The sequence below is a fragment of the Chelonoidis abingdonii genome, chromosome 14 (genome assembly GCF_003597395.2).
Source record: "Chelonoidis abingdonii isolate Lonesome George chromosome 14, CheloAbing_2.0, whole genome shotgun sequence".
Classification (NCBI taxonomy): Eukaryota; Metazoa; Chordata; order Testudines; family Testudinidae; genus Chelonoidis; species Chelonoidis abingdonii.
This window is the reverse complement of record NC_133782.1, coordinates 35,106,711-35,121,989: the sequence shown is the minus strand read 5'-3', so window position 1 is coordinate 35,121,989 and position 15,279 is coordinate 35,106,711. Positions and strand designations below refer to the sequence as shown.

Genomic DNA, 15,279 nt, shown 5'->3' with positions numbered 1-15,279 from the left:
GTGCATCCAATCACAAAGGAAAATGTAAAGGAAACGGGGGAGAATGACAGGCCAATCAGAATGGAAAATTGGAGCATAGTCGGGGAGTGACACGTTTTTCAGCCAATCGTTATCTTTTTCTCCGTCCCGTGCGGGCGAGAGGGGCAGAGACGCTCCTAGCCACCCCCTCACTTTCTTTGCTCTCATTGGCCAATATTGTCCTCGACTTCCACAGTAGCCAATTACTGTTGAGAAGGGCTTTCCCGCCTTCCAATGGAGGCGTGAAGGGGGCGGGGACAGATTAGTCTGGGCTGCGCGGCGCAGAGGGCGGCGTAGGCGCCATTTTGTGAGGACCCGGAGTGAGGCGGCCGTGGAGAGATAGTGAGTGTGACGCGGAGCCTTATTGGGGTCTAGCGGTGAGTCAGTCGTTCGCGAGCTTTTCCTGAGGGTTAATGGTGCGGTCCTGGCCCGGGAGGCATCACCCTCCCCAGCGCCGGTGCCCGAGAGGGACTCGACACACGTATTGTCCCCGTCCCGCGAACGGTGCGGCCCTGGAGCGGGGGAGGACGACACGACACGCACCATCTCCTCCCCCGATAATGGTGGGCGTCCTGGTCCTCGGGTGGGGGATACACGTTCCTCTCCGGTAATAGCGGGTGGGGGGACGCATGGTGCGGTCCGGAGGAGGGAAATCTACCCTCCTCTTTGGGAAGGCCAGTGATGGAAATGGGGGTGAGATAATGGTCTGTTCCGGGGGGGAGAGTCTCCTGGGGAGGGGGAATGGCGCTGCCGAAGTAGAAAATCTCCCTTTCTTCCCCGGAGCTCGGAGACCGGGGTAGGCAGGGCGGGGGAGTTCGGGATAACTGGTACCGTAAATATCCTGACCCTGTGACACCCCTCCCCCGGGGGGGAGTGGAGAATGCTACATCCTAGAGATTAGGATTGTGGGAGAGTGCCGCAATTTGCGATGTGGTCCCTCCAGCCCCAGGAGAAACCAGTGCGTCCTTGCAGGGGGAGGAGGGCTGCCCTCACACGCACCCCCTTTGTGCTGACCCCCGTGGTTGAGATGACTAAGCCCTGGAAGTTGGCGGGAGAGGTGTCTGGGCGGGAGCGCCTTCTTCTCCCCCCAGGATGTCAGTTGGAGGGAGCCCAGATGTGCTTGTGGTGGTGGGGGCTGCATGAGGGTGCACAGACTGCCTCTATGATCAGGGTCGGCTGGCACATATACCCTCCCGCAAAACACACTTTGTTGGGGCCACTTGCCATGGTACTCACATGGCAGGGAGGGGTCACACATTCAGACCCCTGCCAGGAGGGGTGGTTAGCCCCCTTATCATCTCTGATTCAAGAAGTGTCTGTAAATGGTCCCTGGGCACAAACATCACTGTAGGGGTTTGGGCAGCTGATGCAGATCTGGGCTGTGTGTGTGCCTACATGGGACGTACCATCTAACCCAAACCTTGCGTGAAACAGCAGGCATTTGGTGGCTGTTGTGACTCCAAACTGGACGGTGTCAGCTTCCCCACTATCACATCTCCTCTCTTGAGTGACAGTGGGCTGGAGAAACCACTTGTGGAGCTCAAATCCTAGAGGCAGAGCCTGATGTAGACATTCTTGTTGTTTAATAAAGATAGCAACAGGTGAGAGTGAGAGGATCCCGTCCCCCTATGGTGTAGGCTGGGACTCTGCCTTATTCCTAGTGATCAGAGATGATTTGAAGGAGAGAGTTACTTACAATGTGACTTATGCTGGGGTAACATGGATCCTGCAGTTCAGGCTGTCCCTGAACCATGACAGGAGAGCATGTGGTGGCAGTGTATACTAAAGGTACAGGGCTCTTCCTTTCCTAATGTCTCCCTCACTACACATCTGCACATCTAATCTATTTTCTCTGTCTGTGTTCTGAACCAGTGTGGTAATGGGCCCATCTACCCTAGGATTCTCCCCATCCTCTTTTATGCTGGATCAGATAGATGGGCCCATGTAAACTGGTATTTTTCACATCATAGCCATGGCCCCACAGGGCAGTGGGCCCACCTAGCCTGGTATCCCATCTCCAGCTATTGCTGGTCTCTTCAGAGAGAGAGAAGGCAGCCTCATCCCCTTTTCCAGTAGCAAGCTGCCTTCTGTAATGCCTGACAGGGAAGGGAAGGGGATATTTTCTTCCAACCCCAGGAGGCTGTGGTGCCTCAAACCCCTCACAGTCCTGGAGTTCCAGTTAACTGACTTGCAGGTTCCTCTCCCAATCCTCTGTCAGGATTGTCTTCAGCATATGTATGTGCTCCTTCCCTTCGCCCTCATTGCCTCATGGTGTGTGAACATGATGCACCCCCACTTGAAGCTGCCTCCTGCCACAAGCTCACAGGTGTCTGTGCTCACAAGTCATCTGAGCTGCTGCTTTGGCGACAGGGAGAAGCAGAGAGATTAAGATGGAGACAGTTTAATCGCACCCAGAGCCCTAATTGAGCCAGGGCATCTGTGAGCTTGGGGGCCCCTGGGAGGTAGGCAGGTCTCTTGGTGGGCGAGTGGGAGATGCGTGCAGTGTTTCTGAGGAACCCTGACTCAATCTGTCCCTTCTCCTTTCACAGGGCAGCAAGGCGAAACCCCATCCCTTCTCACTGGAGCTCAGCTTCGTTTTAACCCCCCTCCCCACACACGCACACCTCCCAATTTTATAGAGCCATTTTAACGGTGTCCCTGTGGCCTAGCGCTCCCTGCACCAAACTGGAGCTGGATTTAAGATGTAATTTTTAAAGTCTCTATCTCTATTTTTTTCTGCAGCAGCTGGGGTAGATGAGGAGCCTTTTCGCCCCTCATGAGCTGACCTCTCCTCGGGTATTTTTAGAGTGAAATGATGATGTGCAAAGGGCTGTGATTGTCTCCTACAGAGAGCTCTCCCCAGGCGGTTCTGTGGTAACCGTGGCTGGAACAGAAAGAGAGAGGGAGAGAACAGAAATGATCGTTGCTGACTTGACCTTTTGGCACCTCCCGTTTTTCTAATCTGGGCTATTTTTATTTTTGTTTTTTTACAGTGAGATTTTTTTGATCTTCAGCTACAGTAAGTTATTCCAATTTTTTTTTCCATTTTTCCTGCCTTTCCACTGATTTCCTTTTTATTGTTGTTACTAGTTACTATTACTATTATACTACTATAATGCTGATGACTTGACTATGCTGATATGTTGCTGATGGTGATGATAATGACACTGCTGATTTTTAACCGGATGAAATCGAGTTTTTCTGAGTGTTCCTGACTGTGGAAGGTTTTTAAATTTTTAAAGTGGATTGATCACGCTAACTCTTTTTTTTCCCCCCTGACTGCTTGGCTGCTGAGAGCGGGACCTGGTTTCTCCTGAATTGTTTTAGAACATCTCTGGAAGTCTGTATTTTTTTTTTATATTTTTATTTTTTATTTTTAATCTTTCATTTGTACAATTTTTTTAACTGTTGCTGCAATATGATGTCTGTGGTGCTGATCGCTCCTAATAGCGATGGCCCTTCCCCAAACAGCCCCTCTCCTCCTTTGACCCCCAAACCCTCCTCCCACTCTTCCTCTACGCCGTCCTTCCCTCACAAACAACCCACCACGACATGGACACTCAGCCTGGAGCAGCAGCGGCAGCTGGTGGTCCCACGTGCGGCGCAGATACAAACCCATCTTGGGCCATGGTAAGAGGTGTGAGGGCCAGTATGTTTTATTGCAGGCTTCAGCAGCCAGAACTAAAGGCCCTGGCATGGAGGAGGCATTGTTGTGGGTGCCAGTGTTGTATCTCAGGCGTGGACTAAGGTTAGCTTACTGCAGAGACATGCATTAGCAGACCTGTGGGGTTGGGGAGTGCTCCCATGGTAAGGGCCATGGTCATGTGGCTCTGGTGGTGGGAGGGGAAGGATCAGCCATGATAACCAAGCAGGCTTTATACGTGTGGTCACATTTCCACCTCAAAAAGCTGCGTCACAAGGAGCTCTGGGTTTGAGAGAGACAGAGGAAAGGAAGCCATGGAAATCTTGTTCTCAGCACACAATTAGTCAGGCTCATCTGCCCAAGACGTGCAACTTTCCAGCATCCATGAACCATTGTGCTGCTCTCCTTAGATGTCCCTCCCAGTGAGGACCCCAAAGCTGAGCACAGGATCCCAGGTGGGATCGTCTGAACCTGTCTATAGAGGGACTTTCCCCTCCCTGTTGTGGGACCGGAGGCCTCTGGGTTTGACGGTCTTGGTCCTGAGCGCCAGGTCCCAGATGGCATCTTGCTAGAATTGTATGTAGGTTCTCTTTTCTTGTCTGTGGTTGGTATGTGCAAAAGCAACAGGGGGTTGAATCACCTGTGAGGATGGAGCATGCTGACCTCTCCACTCAGTGACATGCTCTCAAGTTCTGGAGTCCTTACCGAGCTCTGCTGAGGCCCCTCAATCCTGACTTGCAGCCGCCCCTGTTATTTTAGTCCAAGGGCTCCTGCAGCAAGAACTGCCACTGACGCCATGTTCATTGTATGGTGCTTGAGCTCCTGGCAGATGCTCTGGCTTGTTGAAATGCAGGTGTGTTAATCTCACCAGCCCCTAACACTTTGACCTTTCGGGGAGAGGGGCTGTCTTTGTGTGTGTGGGAGCAACAATCTTCTGTTCAGCGGAGTTGAGTGTAAAGGGTGAATCCCATCCTAAGAGATGGGGGACAGTTCCCAAGAAGTCTCCCAGACCTCTGTTCCCTTCCCCTCCTAGCCCCCTGCAGCTCCATGAGAGAACATCCCCTTCATCAGAGGCAAGTGGAAATAAAGCTGTGCTCCATCTTCATGTCACGCAGCATGGCCCCCATGCTGATTCCTGCCTCACCACTGATGGCACAGTGCCTGTATACTGCCCTATGCCCATCATATCCTGTGCCTGTCTCCCTTAGAAGGGGCGAGTCATCGCTTTTTCATGAAAGGCTTCTTGTTTGTAGGGCAGCTGGGAAGGCAAGCACAGAATGTCTGGGAGGGTGAGCACTTGGTGAAGTGCTTGGGTCTGAGGTGAGCCCTTATGTTGCTGAGTGACCTAAGGAAGGTCCCTCTGCCTCCTTGGTCTGAGTTGGCTGGTGTGGAGCACAAGGCAGGATCTGCACGAAGACTGTCCAGCCCCCACTCCAGTATGGAAATGGCCTGCTGGGAGAAAGGGTGCAGGGGTCCACCACATGAGCCAAGATAGGGCTGCTCGTTCCCATCCAGCCTGTCTGCTTCGCAAAGAGATTGGGACAGCTCCTCATGGAGGGGAGAGAATGGAGGGTTACACAACAATGGCTGGTAGATCAGCAGTCGCATTACAGAACCAAGGGCAGAGTTAATGAAATGGAAAGGCAGCTAGTGTGATGCTGCTAGAAAGGAAATCGTTTCATGCCATGGACACGTAGCCAGTGGAACTCCATCACATGGTGTCATTGAGGAGGCCAAGAGGTTGATAGGGTGCAGGCAGATTGGGCAGGTTTAAGACTGGGATAGTCAAAACTACTGAGGGGGACTATTGCCCATGTCCCAAACTCCTAGGCTCCTTTTGGAAATCCCATCCTAAAACCCAAAGGTAGAAGGGATCTAAACTTTCCTCCAGAGTCTGGATTGACCCCTAACTGAGGGGGTTGGGGGGGAAACTGCCTGCTGCAGGGTTTCTTAGCCCTTCCTCTGAGGTGGTGGCTGCTGCCAGGTGATTCTGGGCCAGACAGAGCCCTGTGTGACTGGGTCTGACACTGGCTGGATTCCAGGGTCAGGAAAAGTTGGAGAGCTAGGTAAGTGCCTAGGGCAGGGGTCAGCAACCTTTCAGAAGCGGTGTGCCAAGTCTTCATTTATTCACTCTAATTTAAGGTTTCGTGTGCCGGTAATACATTTTAACGTTTTTTAGAAGATCTCGCTCTGTAAGTCTATATATTATATAACTAAACTAGTGTTGTATTGTAAAATAAACAGGGGTTTCAAAATGTTTAAGAAGCTTCATTTAAAATGAAATTAAAATGTTGATCTTACCCTGCCGGCCCGCTCAGCCCACTGCTGGTCTGGAGTTCTGTTCACCTAGGCCGGCAGTGGGCTGAGCGGGGCCTGCGGCTGGGACCCCGGCTGGCAAGGGTCCATCAGCCAGAACCCCAGACCAGCAGTGGGCTGTGCGGGGCTGGCGGCCAGGACCCAAAGGGCTGGGGGCAGAGGGCTGGGTATGTGAGGGAGTGTAGGTGTCAGGACAGAGGGGGGGCTGGGTATGGGAGGGGGTGTCAGAGTCAGGGCTAGGGTGGCGGGGGGGATGAAGGAGTCAGGTAGAGGGCTGGGTATGTATGAGGGAGGTTTCAGGGCTCAGGGCCAGGGGCCTGAGAGGGTGCGGGCTCAGGGCACGAGGCTTGGTGTTGGGGGTGGGGTTGGGGCATCAGGACTCAGGGAGAGTGTCTGGGTGACTGCCCCCCTAAAACTCTCAACCCCGTTGCTCCTTGCTCCCCTGACTACCCCCCCCCCCCCCCCCCCGGGCATCCCACCCCCTATCTAAGCCTCCCTGTTCCTTGTCCCCAGATGACTCTACCTCTACCTGTCCCCTGACTGCCCCAACCCTCCATCCACACCCCTGCTTCCCAGCCAGACCCCTGTGACTCCCTTGCCTTTCCAAACCCACTCCCTTGCCCCTGACAGGACTCCCAGAACTCTCTGACCGACCCAACCCCTTTCCACACCTCTGCTCCTGACAGGACTCCCAACTCATCCAACCCCCCAGCTTCCTTGCTCCCTGACCCACCCCCACCGAGACCCCCCACCCTAACTCCCCCCCCCCCCGCGGACCCTCCTTGCTCCCAGTCCCCTGACTGCCCTGACCCCTATTCACCCCGTGCCCCCTCACAAACCCTGGGACTCCCATGCCCCATCCAACCCATCCTGCCCCCACCCCTTATCCAACCCCCCCAGCCCTGGGCCCCTTACCATGAGGCTCCACACACAGCTACATACGCTGCTCTGTGGGAGCACACAGCCCCACCCCTCCGGTTGAGCGGGGAGCGTGTCTGCCTCCCCGCGGAGCCAAACACTGCCCCGCGGGAGCGCACAGCCCTGACCCCCAAAGTGTTGTGCATGACGGCAGGGCTCCAGGGGAGGGGATAAGGGGGGGGAGGGGCCGGCAGCTTGCTGCGCTTGGCCCCATGTTCCGGCCTGGAAGTGCGGACCCCGCGGCTTGCCATGCTGGGAGAGTGGGGCCATTTGCCCACCCCGTGCGCATGGCTATGCTTCTGCTCCCTGCCCCCGCGGGGGAAGTGGAGGGCAGAGGAGAGTGCGATGGGCTGGGCAGGATTTTTAGTGGCATGCTGGAGTCCTGGCAAGTTCCAGCGTGCCATTAAAAATTGGCTCGCGTGCCGTCTTTGGCACGCGTGCCATAGGTTGCCAACCCCTGGGCTAGGGCTAGGTGTTGGGCCTCTCCTCTCCGTGGGTATTAGTGTCTTGTGCAGCAACTTGAATACAAAGTATTACTCATAGACTTGAAGGACAGAAGAAACAATCATGATGATCTAGCTTGACCTCATGCGCATCAGGCTATAGAATCTCACCTCCTGTAATAGGTCTGTAACCTCTGGCTGATCTACTGAAGTCCTCAAATATTTACTTAGACTTCAAGTTACAGAGAATCCACCATTTACTTTAGTTCTATCGAATGACCCGTGTTCCACATTGCAGAGGAAGGTGCAACCCCCCACCTCCCTCCCCCCCAGTCTCTGCCAATCTGTTCTGGGGGGAAATTACTTCCTGACCCCAAATATGGTGTTTAGACTCTGAGCATGTGGGAAAGACCCACCAGGCAGACACCTGGGAAAGAATTCTTTGTAGTAACTCAACCCTCCCCATCTAGTGTTTCATTTCTGACTGTTGGGGATATTTGCTAATAGACATCACAGATGGGCCTTTTGCCAATGTAGGCAGCCTTGTATCATCCCTTCCATAAACTTATAAAGCTCTTGAAACAAATTAGGGGTTTTTTGCCTTCGCTGCTCCCCTTGGCATGGGATCTTGGAGTCATTGTGGATAGTTCCCTGAAAATATCCACTCTGTGCAGCGGCAGTCAAAAAAGCAAACAGAATGTTGAGAATCATTAAGAAGAGGATAGATAGTAAGACAGAAGATATTATATTGCCTCTATATAAATCCATGGTATGCCCACATCTTGAATACTATGTGCAGATGTGGTTGCCCCATCTCAAAAAAGATACATTGGACTTGGAAAGGGTTCATAAAAGGGCAACAAAAATAATTAGAGGTTTGGAATGGCTGCTGTATGAGGAGAGATTAATAAGACTGGGACTTCAGCTTGGAAAAGAGATGACTAAGGGGGGGATATGAGAGAGGTCTATAAAATCATCACTGGTGTGGAGAATGCAAATAAGGAAATGTTATTTACTCATCCTTATAACACACGAACTAGGGGCCACCAAATGAAATTAATAGGCAGCAGGTTTAAAACAAACAAAAAAGTATTTTTTCACACATTGCTTAGTCAACCTGTGGAACTCTTTGCCAGAGGATGTTGTGAAGGCCAAGACTATAACAGGGTTAGAAAAAAAAACTAGATAAATGCATGGAGGATAGGTCTATCAATGGCTATTAGTCAGGCTGGGCAGGGATGGCGTCCCTAGCCTCTGTCTGCCAGAAGCTGGGAATGGGTGGCGGGATGGATCACTTGCTGATTACCTGGTCTGTTCATTCCCTCTGGGGTACCTGGCATTGGCCACTGTCGGAAGAGAGGATACTGGGCTAGATGGACCTTTTGGTCTGACCTGGTATGGCCGTTCTTATGGTCTTCCAGAACTTCAGTCCTATGATGGTTACAAACCTTTGTCTCATTTCAGGCCTAAACTTGTTGATGGCCAGTTTAAAACCATTTTTTATTGTGCCAACATTGGTCCTTAACTAAAATAACACTTTCCTCCCTGGTGTTTATCCCACTGATGTATTTACAGAGATCAGTCACATCTCCCCTCAGCCTTCACTTTGTTAGGCTAAATGAGGTAAGCTCCTTAAGTCTCCCCTCATAAGGTAGGTTTTCCATTCATCTGATCATCCTAGCAGGCTTTCTCTGCACCTGTTCCAGTTTGACTGCATCTTTCTTGAACATGGGAGACTGCAATTGCATGACATATTCTAGATGAGCCCTCACCAGTGGCTTGTACAATGGTAGTTCTAAACGGGGGTGGATCTGGCTGTCCCTGACCCTGGATCACTGTGTAGCCATGGACAGGCCTTCCCTCTTCTCGCCCAAGTCTAACTGTGAGAGTCCTGCCTTGTGGTGTGACTGGAGGTTCTGAGATCGCGGTCCCTCGTCCTAAAGCACTTGGATGCCCGGATGGAAGGCAGTGGAGACGGGACCTGGCTCTGAGATGCAGGGAGATGGGATGTGTTCATTTCTGTGACTGTCCCTCTGACCAGCTCTCCCGACCCCAGCAGGTCCGTGCTGCACGTGAGCCATGGCCAGCAATGTCACCAACAAGACAGACCCGCGCTCCATGAACTCGCGTGTATTCATTGGGAATCTCAACACGCTGGTTGTGAAGAAGTCTGACGTGGAAGCGATCTTCTCCAAGTACGGCAAAATTGTGGGCTGCTCTGTGCACAAGGGCTTTGCCTTTGTGCAGTACGTCAACGAGCGGAATGCCCGCGCTGCTGTGGCTGGGGAGGATGGCCGGATGATTGCAGGCCAGGTTCTAGGTGAGTGCTTCCTGGCTGCATCCCTAACTCAGATTAGATAGCCCTTCCTGCACACCGAGGAGTATCGCGGGGTTAGCATGGGGAAGGTCCTAGGTGAGCACCTCCTGACTGCATCCCTAAGCCAGACCAGAGAGTCCCACACCCTCACATACTCGGGAGATGTCAGGGATAGCATTGGCCTGGTCCCAGGTGAGCACCTCCTGTCTGCCCTAACCCTGCCACACCATACCAGGGAGATTGCTGGCCAGACTCTTGGTGGTCATCTCCTAGCTGTGCCTCCCACCCCATCCATGCACACTGCAGAAGATAAGCTCATCACCAGCCAGGTTTTTTATGAGCTTCATCCAACATGCCCATCCTGGCTAGTGGTTGGGCTGTTGAGGTGCCCTCCTGCAGCGCCTGGTCACAGGATCTAGAAGGGGAGCAGGAGAAATGTGAACATGGAATAGATGGGGGTGGATGGGGAGCTGGGATGGGGGGTTCCAGAGTGGCAGGTTTCTGTACCTCTGCAGATCTCTGATACAAGAGATGCCACTGCCTCTTCCCCCAGGGCTCACGTTTATTTCAGAAGCTGTTATGGGCACTGGCCAGCAGCATACACCTAGTGCTGACCTGTCAAGGGAGATGAGTATGATGCTCAAGACTTCTTGAGCACAGGCGTGTGAATCGGAAGATGTCTGTGGGGTTGTATGGAGACTGAGGCACCCATTGTGCAATCTGCCCCTTTCCCTGTTGCCAGTGTGTGGCTGGGTCATTGACACACACAGGCCCTGTTGCAAGCTGGATACATTCTGGTCACAGTCTGCAGTTGGGAATTTTCTCTGGGCAAGTCTTGCCTGTATGGGGAGCCTTCCCATTGCCTGGCCTTTGTGGTAGATGAGCACTTGTGTGTCTGCCTCCCCGCTGCCAGCTACTCCCCATGGCCCATTTGGTGGGGCCAGGTACCGAGTTGTGCTGGAGAGGGACATAGATCATACTATCACTTTATGCCAGAGAGCTGCACTGGTCAGAGCTAGCACTCCAGTGAGGGAGAATAGCTCTGATCGAGGAGCTGTCCCCTATGGGCCTGGCTCCAGTCAGTCAAAGTGGTGTTAGTTCCTCGCATCCATGAAGAGTAGGGCTGTCTGCTCAGCATGTGTCTGCTTCTCTCCCAGATATCAACCTTGCGGCTGAGCCGAAGGTGAACCGGGGCAAGGCAGGCGTGAAGCGGTCGGCAGCGGAGATGTACGGGTCAGTAGCTGCACCACCTTCTCCGTCCCCTCTAGTCAGGTCGGGACCCTTATGTTTTTTATATCGCGTTTATGCCCTGCGTGGGCACCTCCCCTCTCTCTCTTTCTGTCTCCCAGAGGTGGGGAGGGATGTTGGGAAGTGGCTGCACATTAAATGCCTCCCTTGGGTGTCTTGGGCTGCCTAGGCCCCTGCCCCAAGTGTCTGAATTGCTGGGGCTCCCTGGGTGTGGGAGGTTCTGCCCAGGCCCATCCCAGCTCGTAGCAGCTGGGTAGTAGGTAAACCGGAGAGACAGGTGATGGTGAGTTTGCTCTGCAAAGCTACCCCTTCCTCCGGTAGTGTGGCTCTGTGTGTGTGTATAACCTGCACTGAGAAGCCAGTGAGTCTCTCAGGTTGGGCTGCTGGGTCCTGTCTCCATGAGGAGCAGGTTCGGTGCAGCAGCACCTCTTTCCCCACTTGCTCATCAGGGTCCCTCCCCACCATCACTTCCTCCTTCTCCTCCTCTTCCCCCCCTCCTTCCCCCCCCCAGGCTGTCTGCCCATCCTGACCCTGTCTCATGGGCTTTCTCTTCCAGGTCCTCCTTTGACCTGGACTATGATTTCCAGCGGGATTACTATGACAGGTACGTTGAGTGTCCTGGGAGGATGACGATAAGCTTTAGCACTGCACACACAATCTCTCAAGGGGCGTAACACTTTGCAGCTCAGTGTGCAGGTGGGTGCATGGAGGTCCTGCTGCTCGGGGGTCACTGTTTTCCTCCTGCTCCTAGGATGTACAGCTACCCAGCACGGGTGCCCCCACCTCCCCCCATCGCTCGGGCTGTGGTGCCCTCCAAACGCCAGCGTGTCTCTGGCAACACCTCCCGCCGAGGCAAGAGTGGCTTTAATTCCAAGAGTGGTCAGCGAGGATCGTCCTCCAAGTCTGGTAAATGTACGTGTCTGAGCCTGCAGTGCTGACTTCAGGGGTCTGGGGCAGGGGCAGGTGGGCTGCAGGTGCCAGACTCACGCTGAATAGTGTGTACTGATACTATCCCTTACCTGTGTGGGGTCTTATGGCCCTACATTCCAGAGTTAGGGTTGCAGCCTGTACCCTGTTGGGATGGTTCCTAGTGGCAATCAGTCCCCTGTTTTTCTTGGGTTTCAGTGAAAGGTGATGACATCCAGACCATTAAGAAGGAGCTGACCCAGATCAAACAGAAAGTGGATTCACTGTTGGAGAGCCTGGAAAAGATCGAGAAGGATCAAAGTAAACAGACGGGTGAGAGGGGGGGTGGAGAAGGGTGTGGGGCTTCCTCGGGGGACCCACGTTGGTTTGTCCTTGGTGTGGAGTTGTGGCAGGGTTGGGATAATGTGTCTCCCTCCATGGAGTGTGCTTTGCTCAGAGCAGCCTCAGCTTCCTGGATGGTGGGTGAGCACGAGGCCCTGGGGTGGCATTTTCCCTGATACCTATCCTTACCCCATGCAGAGATGAAGAACGAGAAATCTGAGGAGGAGCAGAGCAGCAGCTCCATGAAGAAGGAGGAGAGCAACGTCAAGATGGAGTCTGAGGCTGGGGCAGATGACTCTGCCGAGGAGGGGGACCTGCTGGATGATGATGATAATGAGGATCGAGGAGATGACCAGGTATGAACCCTGAAACCAGAGAGAGCCAAGACAGAGTGGGTGTCACTGTGGCTAACCCCTTCCTGTCCCCTCTCTCCCAGCTGGAATCCATCAAGGGTGACGAGAAGGAGGCAGAGGAAGGAGAGGACGACAGAGACAGTGCCAATGGTGAAGATGACTCCTAAACCACTGATGCAACTCCCCCAGCAAGGCGTCCACCTGAGATTGAGCCTGTCACCAGCCCCTCCCCAGCCTCCTTCTCACTGCCTACCCACGTGTTCATGGTGTTGTCTCCTGCTGCACCCCTAGCTCGCCCCATAGTTCTGTTAAATCCCTTGTAATTTTCCTCTTTTAATTTTGATACCTCTATGATTTAACAATTAAAAAAAAAAGTATGGTTTTTACCTGGTGCATCTACCTGCATCTGTCCACCTGGGAGTACCCTCTGGCCCAGCATATGCAGTGGCATCTGCCACAATGGAGGGAGATAATGACATAGAGCAGTTGATGAAGTAGGAGCAGGATGTACCACAAGGAGTTTTTGGTGCGGGATGCATGTCTCATAGTGCAGGCCAGGGGTTTGTGCACTAGCAGATATCCTACTCCTGGAGCTGAGAGTATCGTTTCTCCAAATGTATTATCAGCTGGGCTCAGTGGGAGAAGCATTAGCCTGCTAAACCCAGAGTTGTGAGTTCAGTCCTCAAGGGAGCTACTTAGGCATCTGGGTCAAAATCAGTACTTGGTCCTGCTAGTGAAGGAGGGGGGCTGGACTCAATGACCTTTCAGGGTCCCTTCTGGTTCTGGTGGGGGAGGGTGTAGTAAAGCCTCCCTGTCCCAGATCTGGACTTTAGCGTCCAAAATCTGGGGGCTTACCTGAAACTCCCCCAAGCTCACTACCAGCTTGGATATTCTCGCTGCCACCAGGTCAGGAATTTATAGGGCCTGACCCCCCTTTCCTCTCTCTGGTGTCCCCAACCCTTCCTTGGGGGGACCCCCAGATTCCCAATCCCTTGGAGTCTCAGAAGCAGGAGAGATAACCCCTTCCCCCCTCCTTCCCAGGCTTCCTCCTGGTCTAGCTTGCGAGGGTACACTTGCACCATGTGCCAGTGGGGTGCATGGGGTCACTGCGCCGGGTCACGTTTCCCTCCTCTCCCAAGATGTACAGCTATCTCAGCAACGGGTGCCCCACCTCGCCCATCGCTCGGGCTGTGGGCCCTCCAAACGCCCAGCGTGTCTCTGGCAACCACCTCCCGCGAGCAGAGTTGGCTTTAATCCAAGAGTGTCAGCGAGGACGCCTCCAAGTCTGGTAAAGTACGTGTTCGGAGCCGCAGTGCTGACTTCAGGGTCTGGGCAGGGGCAGGTGGGGCTGCAGTGCCAACTCACGCTGAATAGTGTTCTGTAACTGATACTTATACCCTTACCTGTGTGGGGTCTTGACTGGCACCTACTTCCAGAGTTTAGGGTTGCAGGCCTGTTACCACTGTTTGGGATGGTTCCTAGTGGCCAATCAGTCCCCTGTCTTTTCTTGGGTTTCAGTGAAATGGTTGATGACATCCAAACCATTAGTAAGGATCTGACCAGATCAAAACTGAAAAGTGGATTCACTGTTGGAGAGCCCTGAAAATCGAGATGGATCAAAGTAAACAGACGGGTGAAGGAATTCAGGGGGTGGAGAAGAGGTGTGGGCTTCTCGGGCGACCCACGTTGGTTTCCTGGTTGGTTGTGCCAGGTTGGGATAATGTGCTCCCTCCAGTGGATGTGCTTGCTCAGAGCAGCCTCGAGCTTCCTCGGTATGTGGGGTGAGCTACGAGGCCCCTGGGGTAGCATTTTCCCTAATACCTATCTTACCCCATCAGGAGATGAAGAACGGAAACTTAGGAGAGCGAAGCACAGTCTCATGAAGAAGAGATAGCAACGTCAAGATGAGTCTGAGGCTGGGCAGATGACTCGCGCGAGGGAGGGGGACCTGCGGAGAGATGATAATGAGGATCGAGCGAGCTATGACAGGTATGAACCTCGAAACCAGAGAGAGCCAACAGATGTGGTGTCACTGTGGCAACCCTTCCTGGTCCCCCTCTCCAGCGGAATCATTGCAAGGTGACGGGAAGAGACGGCAAGGAAAGGAAATGACGGACAGAGACATGGCCAATGGTGAAGATGATCCAGAAACGATGATGCAAATCCCCCCAGCAAGCGCCCGTCACCTGAATTGAGCAGTGGCACCCCTTCCCCGCCTCCTCTCCTGCCCTAACCCACGTGTTTCATTGGTTGTCTCAACATGGTCTGCACCTTATGCATGCAACCCATTCGTGTAAATCCTTTAATTCTCTCTTTAATTATATGACACCTACTGATTTAACAATTAAAAGAAGAATAGTATAAGTTATACCTGAGAATGACATCTACCTGCATTGTCCCACCTGCGAGTACCTTGGCCCAGCATATGCAGTGGCACTGCCCATATGGAGGGAGATAATGAATAGAGCATGATGAAGTAGGAGCAGGATGTACCACAAGGAGTTTTTGGTGCGCGGATGCATTCGCATAGTGCAGGGCCATGGGTGGTTTGGCCTACTTAGCAGATATCTACTCCGAGCTGAGAGCTATCGTTTCTCCAAATGTATTATCAGCTGGCTCAGTGGAGAAGCTTAGCCTGCTAAAACCCAGAGTTTGTGAGTTTCAGTCCTCAAGGGAAGCTAGCTTAGGCATCAGCGTCAAAATCAGTACTTGGTCCTGCTAGTGAAGGAGGGGGCTGGAACTTTTTTTCTAATGACCTTTCAGGTCCCTTCTGTC

The 15,279-nt window shown here is 53.2% G+C and overlaps 1 protein-coding gene across 11 annotated transcripts; it reads left to right on the top strand.

Annotated features, from left to right (window-relative positions):
* Positions 1-302: 302 nt before the first annotated feature.
* On the top strand, positions 303-12,890 carry HNRNPC (heterogeneous nuclear ribonucleoprotein C). 11 transcript variants are annotated; one of them, XM_032786039.2, is made up of 10 exons: positions 303-395; positions 2,568-2,722; positions 3,012-3,037; positions 9,395-9,658; positions 10,813-10,927; positions 11,460-11,507; positions 11,655-11,815; positions 12,029-12,142; positions 12,350-12,507; positions 12,588-12,890. In XM_032786039.2, the coding sequence occupies exons 4-10, from the start codon at positions 9,418-9,420 to the stop codon at positions 12,669-12,671; spliced, it is 921 nt and encodes a 306-aa protein (XP_032641930.1). In that variant the 5' UTR covers positions 303-395; positions 2,568-2,722; positions 3,012-3,037; positions 9,395-9,417; the 3' UTR covers positions 12,672-12,890. The 11 variants fall into 11 exon arrangements, with proteins under 11 accessions (XP_032641930.1, XP_032641936.1, XP_074928474.1 ...); XM_032786045.2 differs by lacking the exon at positions 2,568-2,722 and having other exon boundaries at positions 312-395; positions 9,398-9,658; XM_075072373.1 differs by lacking the exon at positions 2,568-2,722 and having other exon boundaries at positions 312-395; positions 10,813-10,888; positions 12,029-12,130.
* Positions 12,891-15,279: the final 2,389 nt, after the last annotated feature.

Coding starts and splice junctions, on each gene's coding strand:
- HNRNPC (XM_032786039.2), top strand. CDS start 9,418: ATGGCCAGCAATGTCACCAACAAGACAGACCCGCGCTCCATGAACTCG. Junction 12,143..12,349: donor GGATCAAAGTAAACAGACGG/GTGAGAGGGGGG, acceptor TACCCCATGCAG/AGATGAAGAACGAGAAATCT. Junction 12,508..12,587: donor AGGATCGAGGAGATGACCAG/GTATGAACCCTG, acceptor CCTCTCTCCCAG/CTGGAATCCATCAAGGGTGA.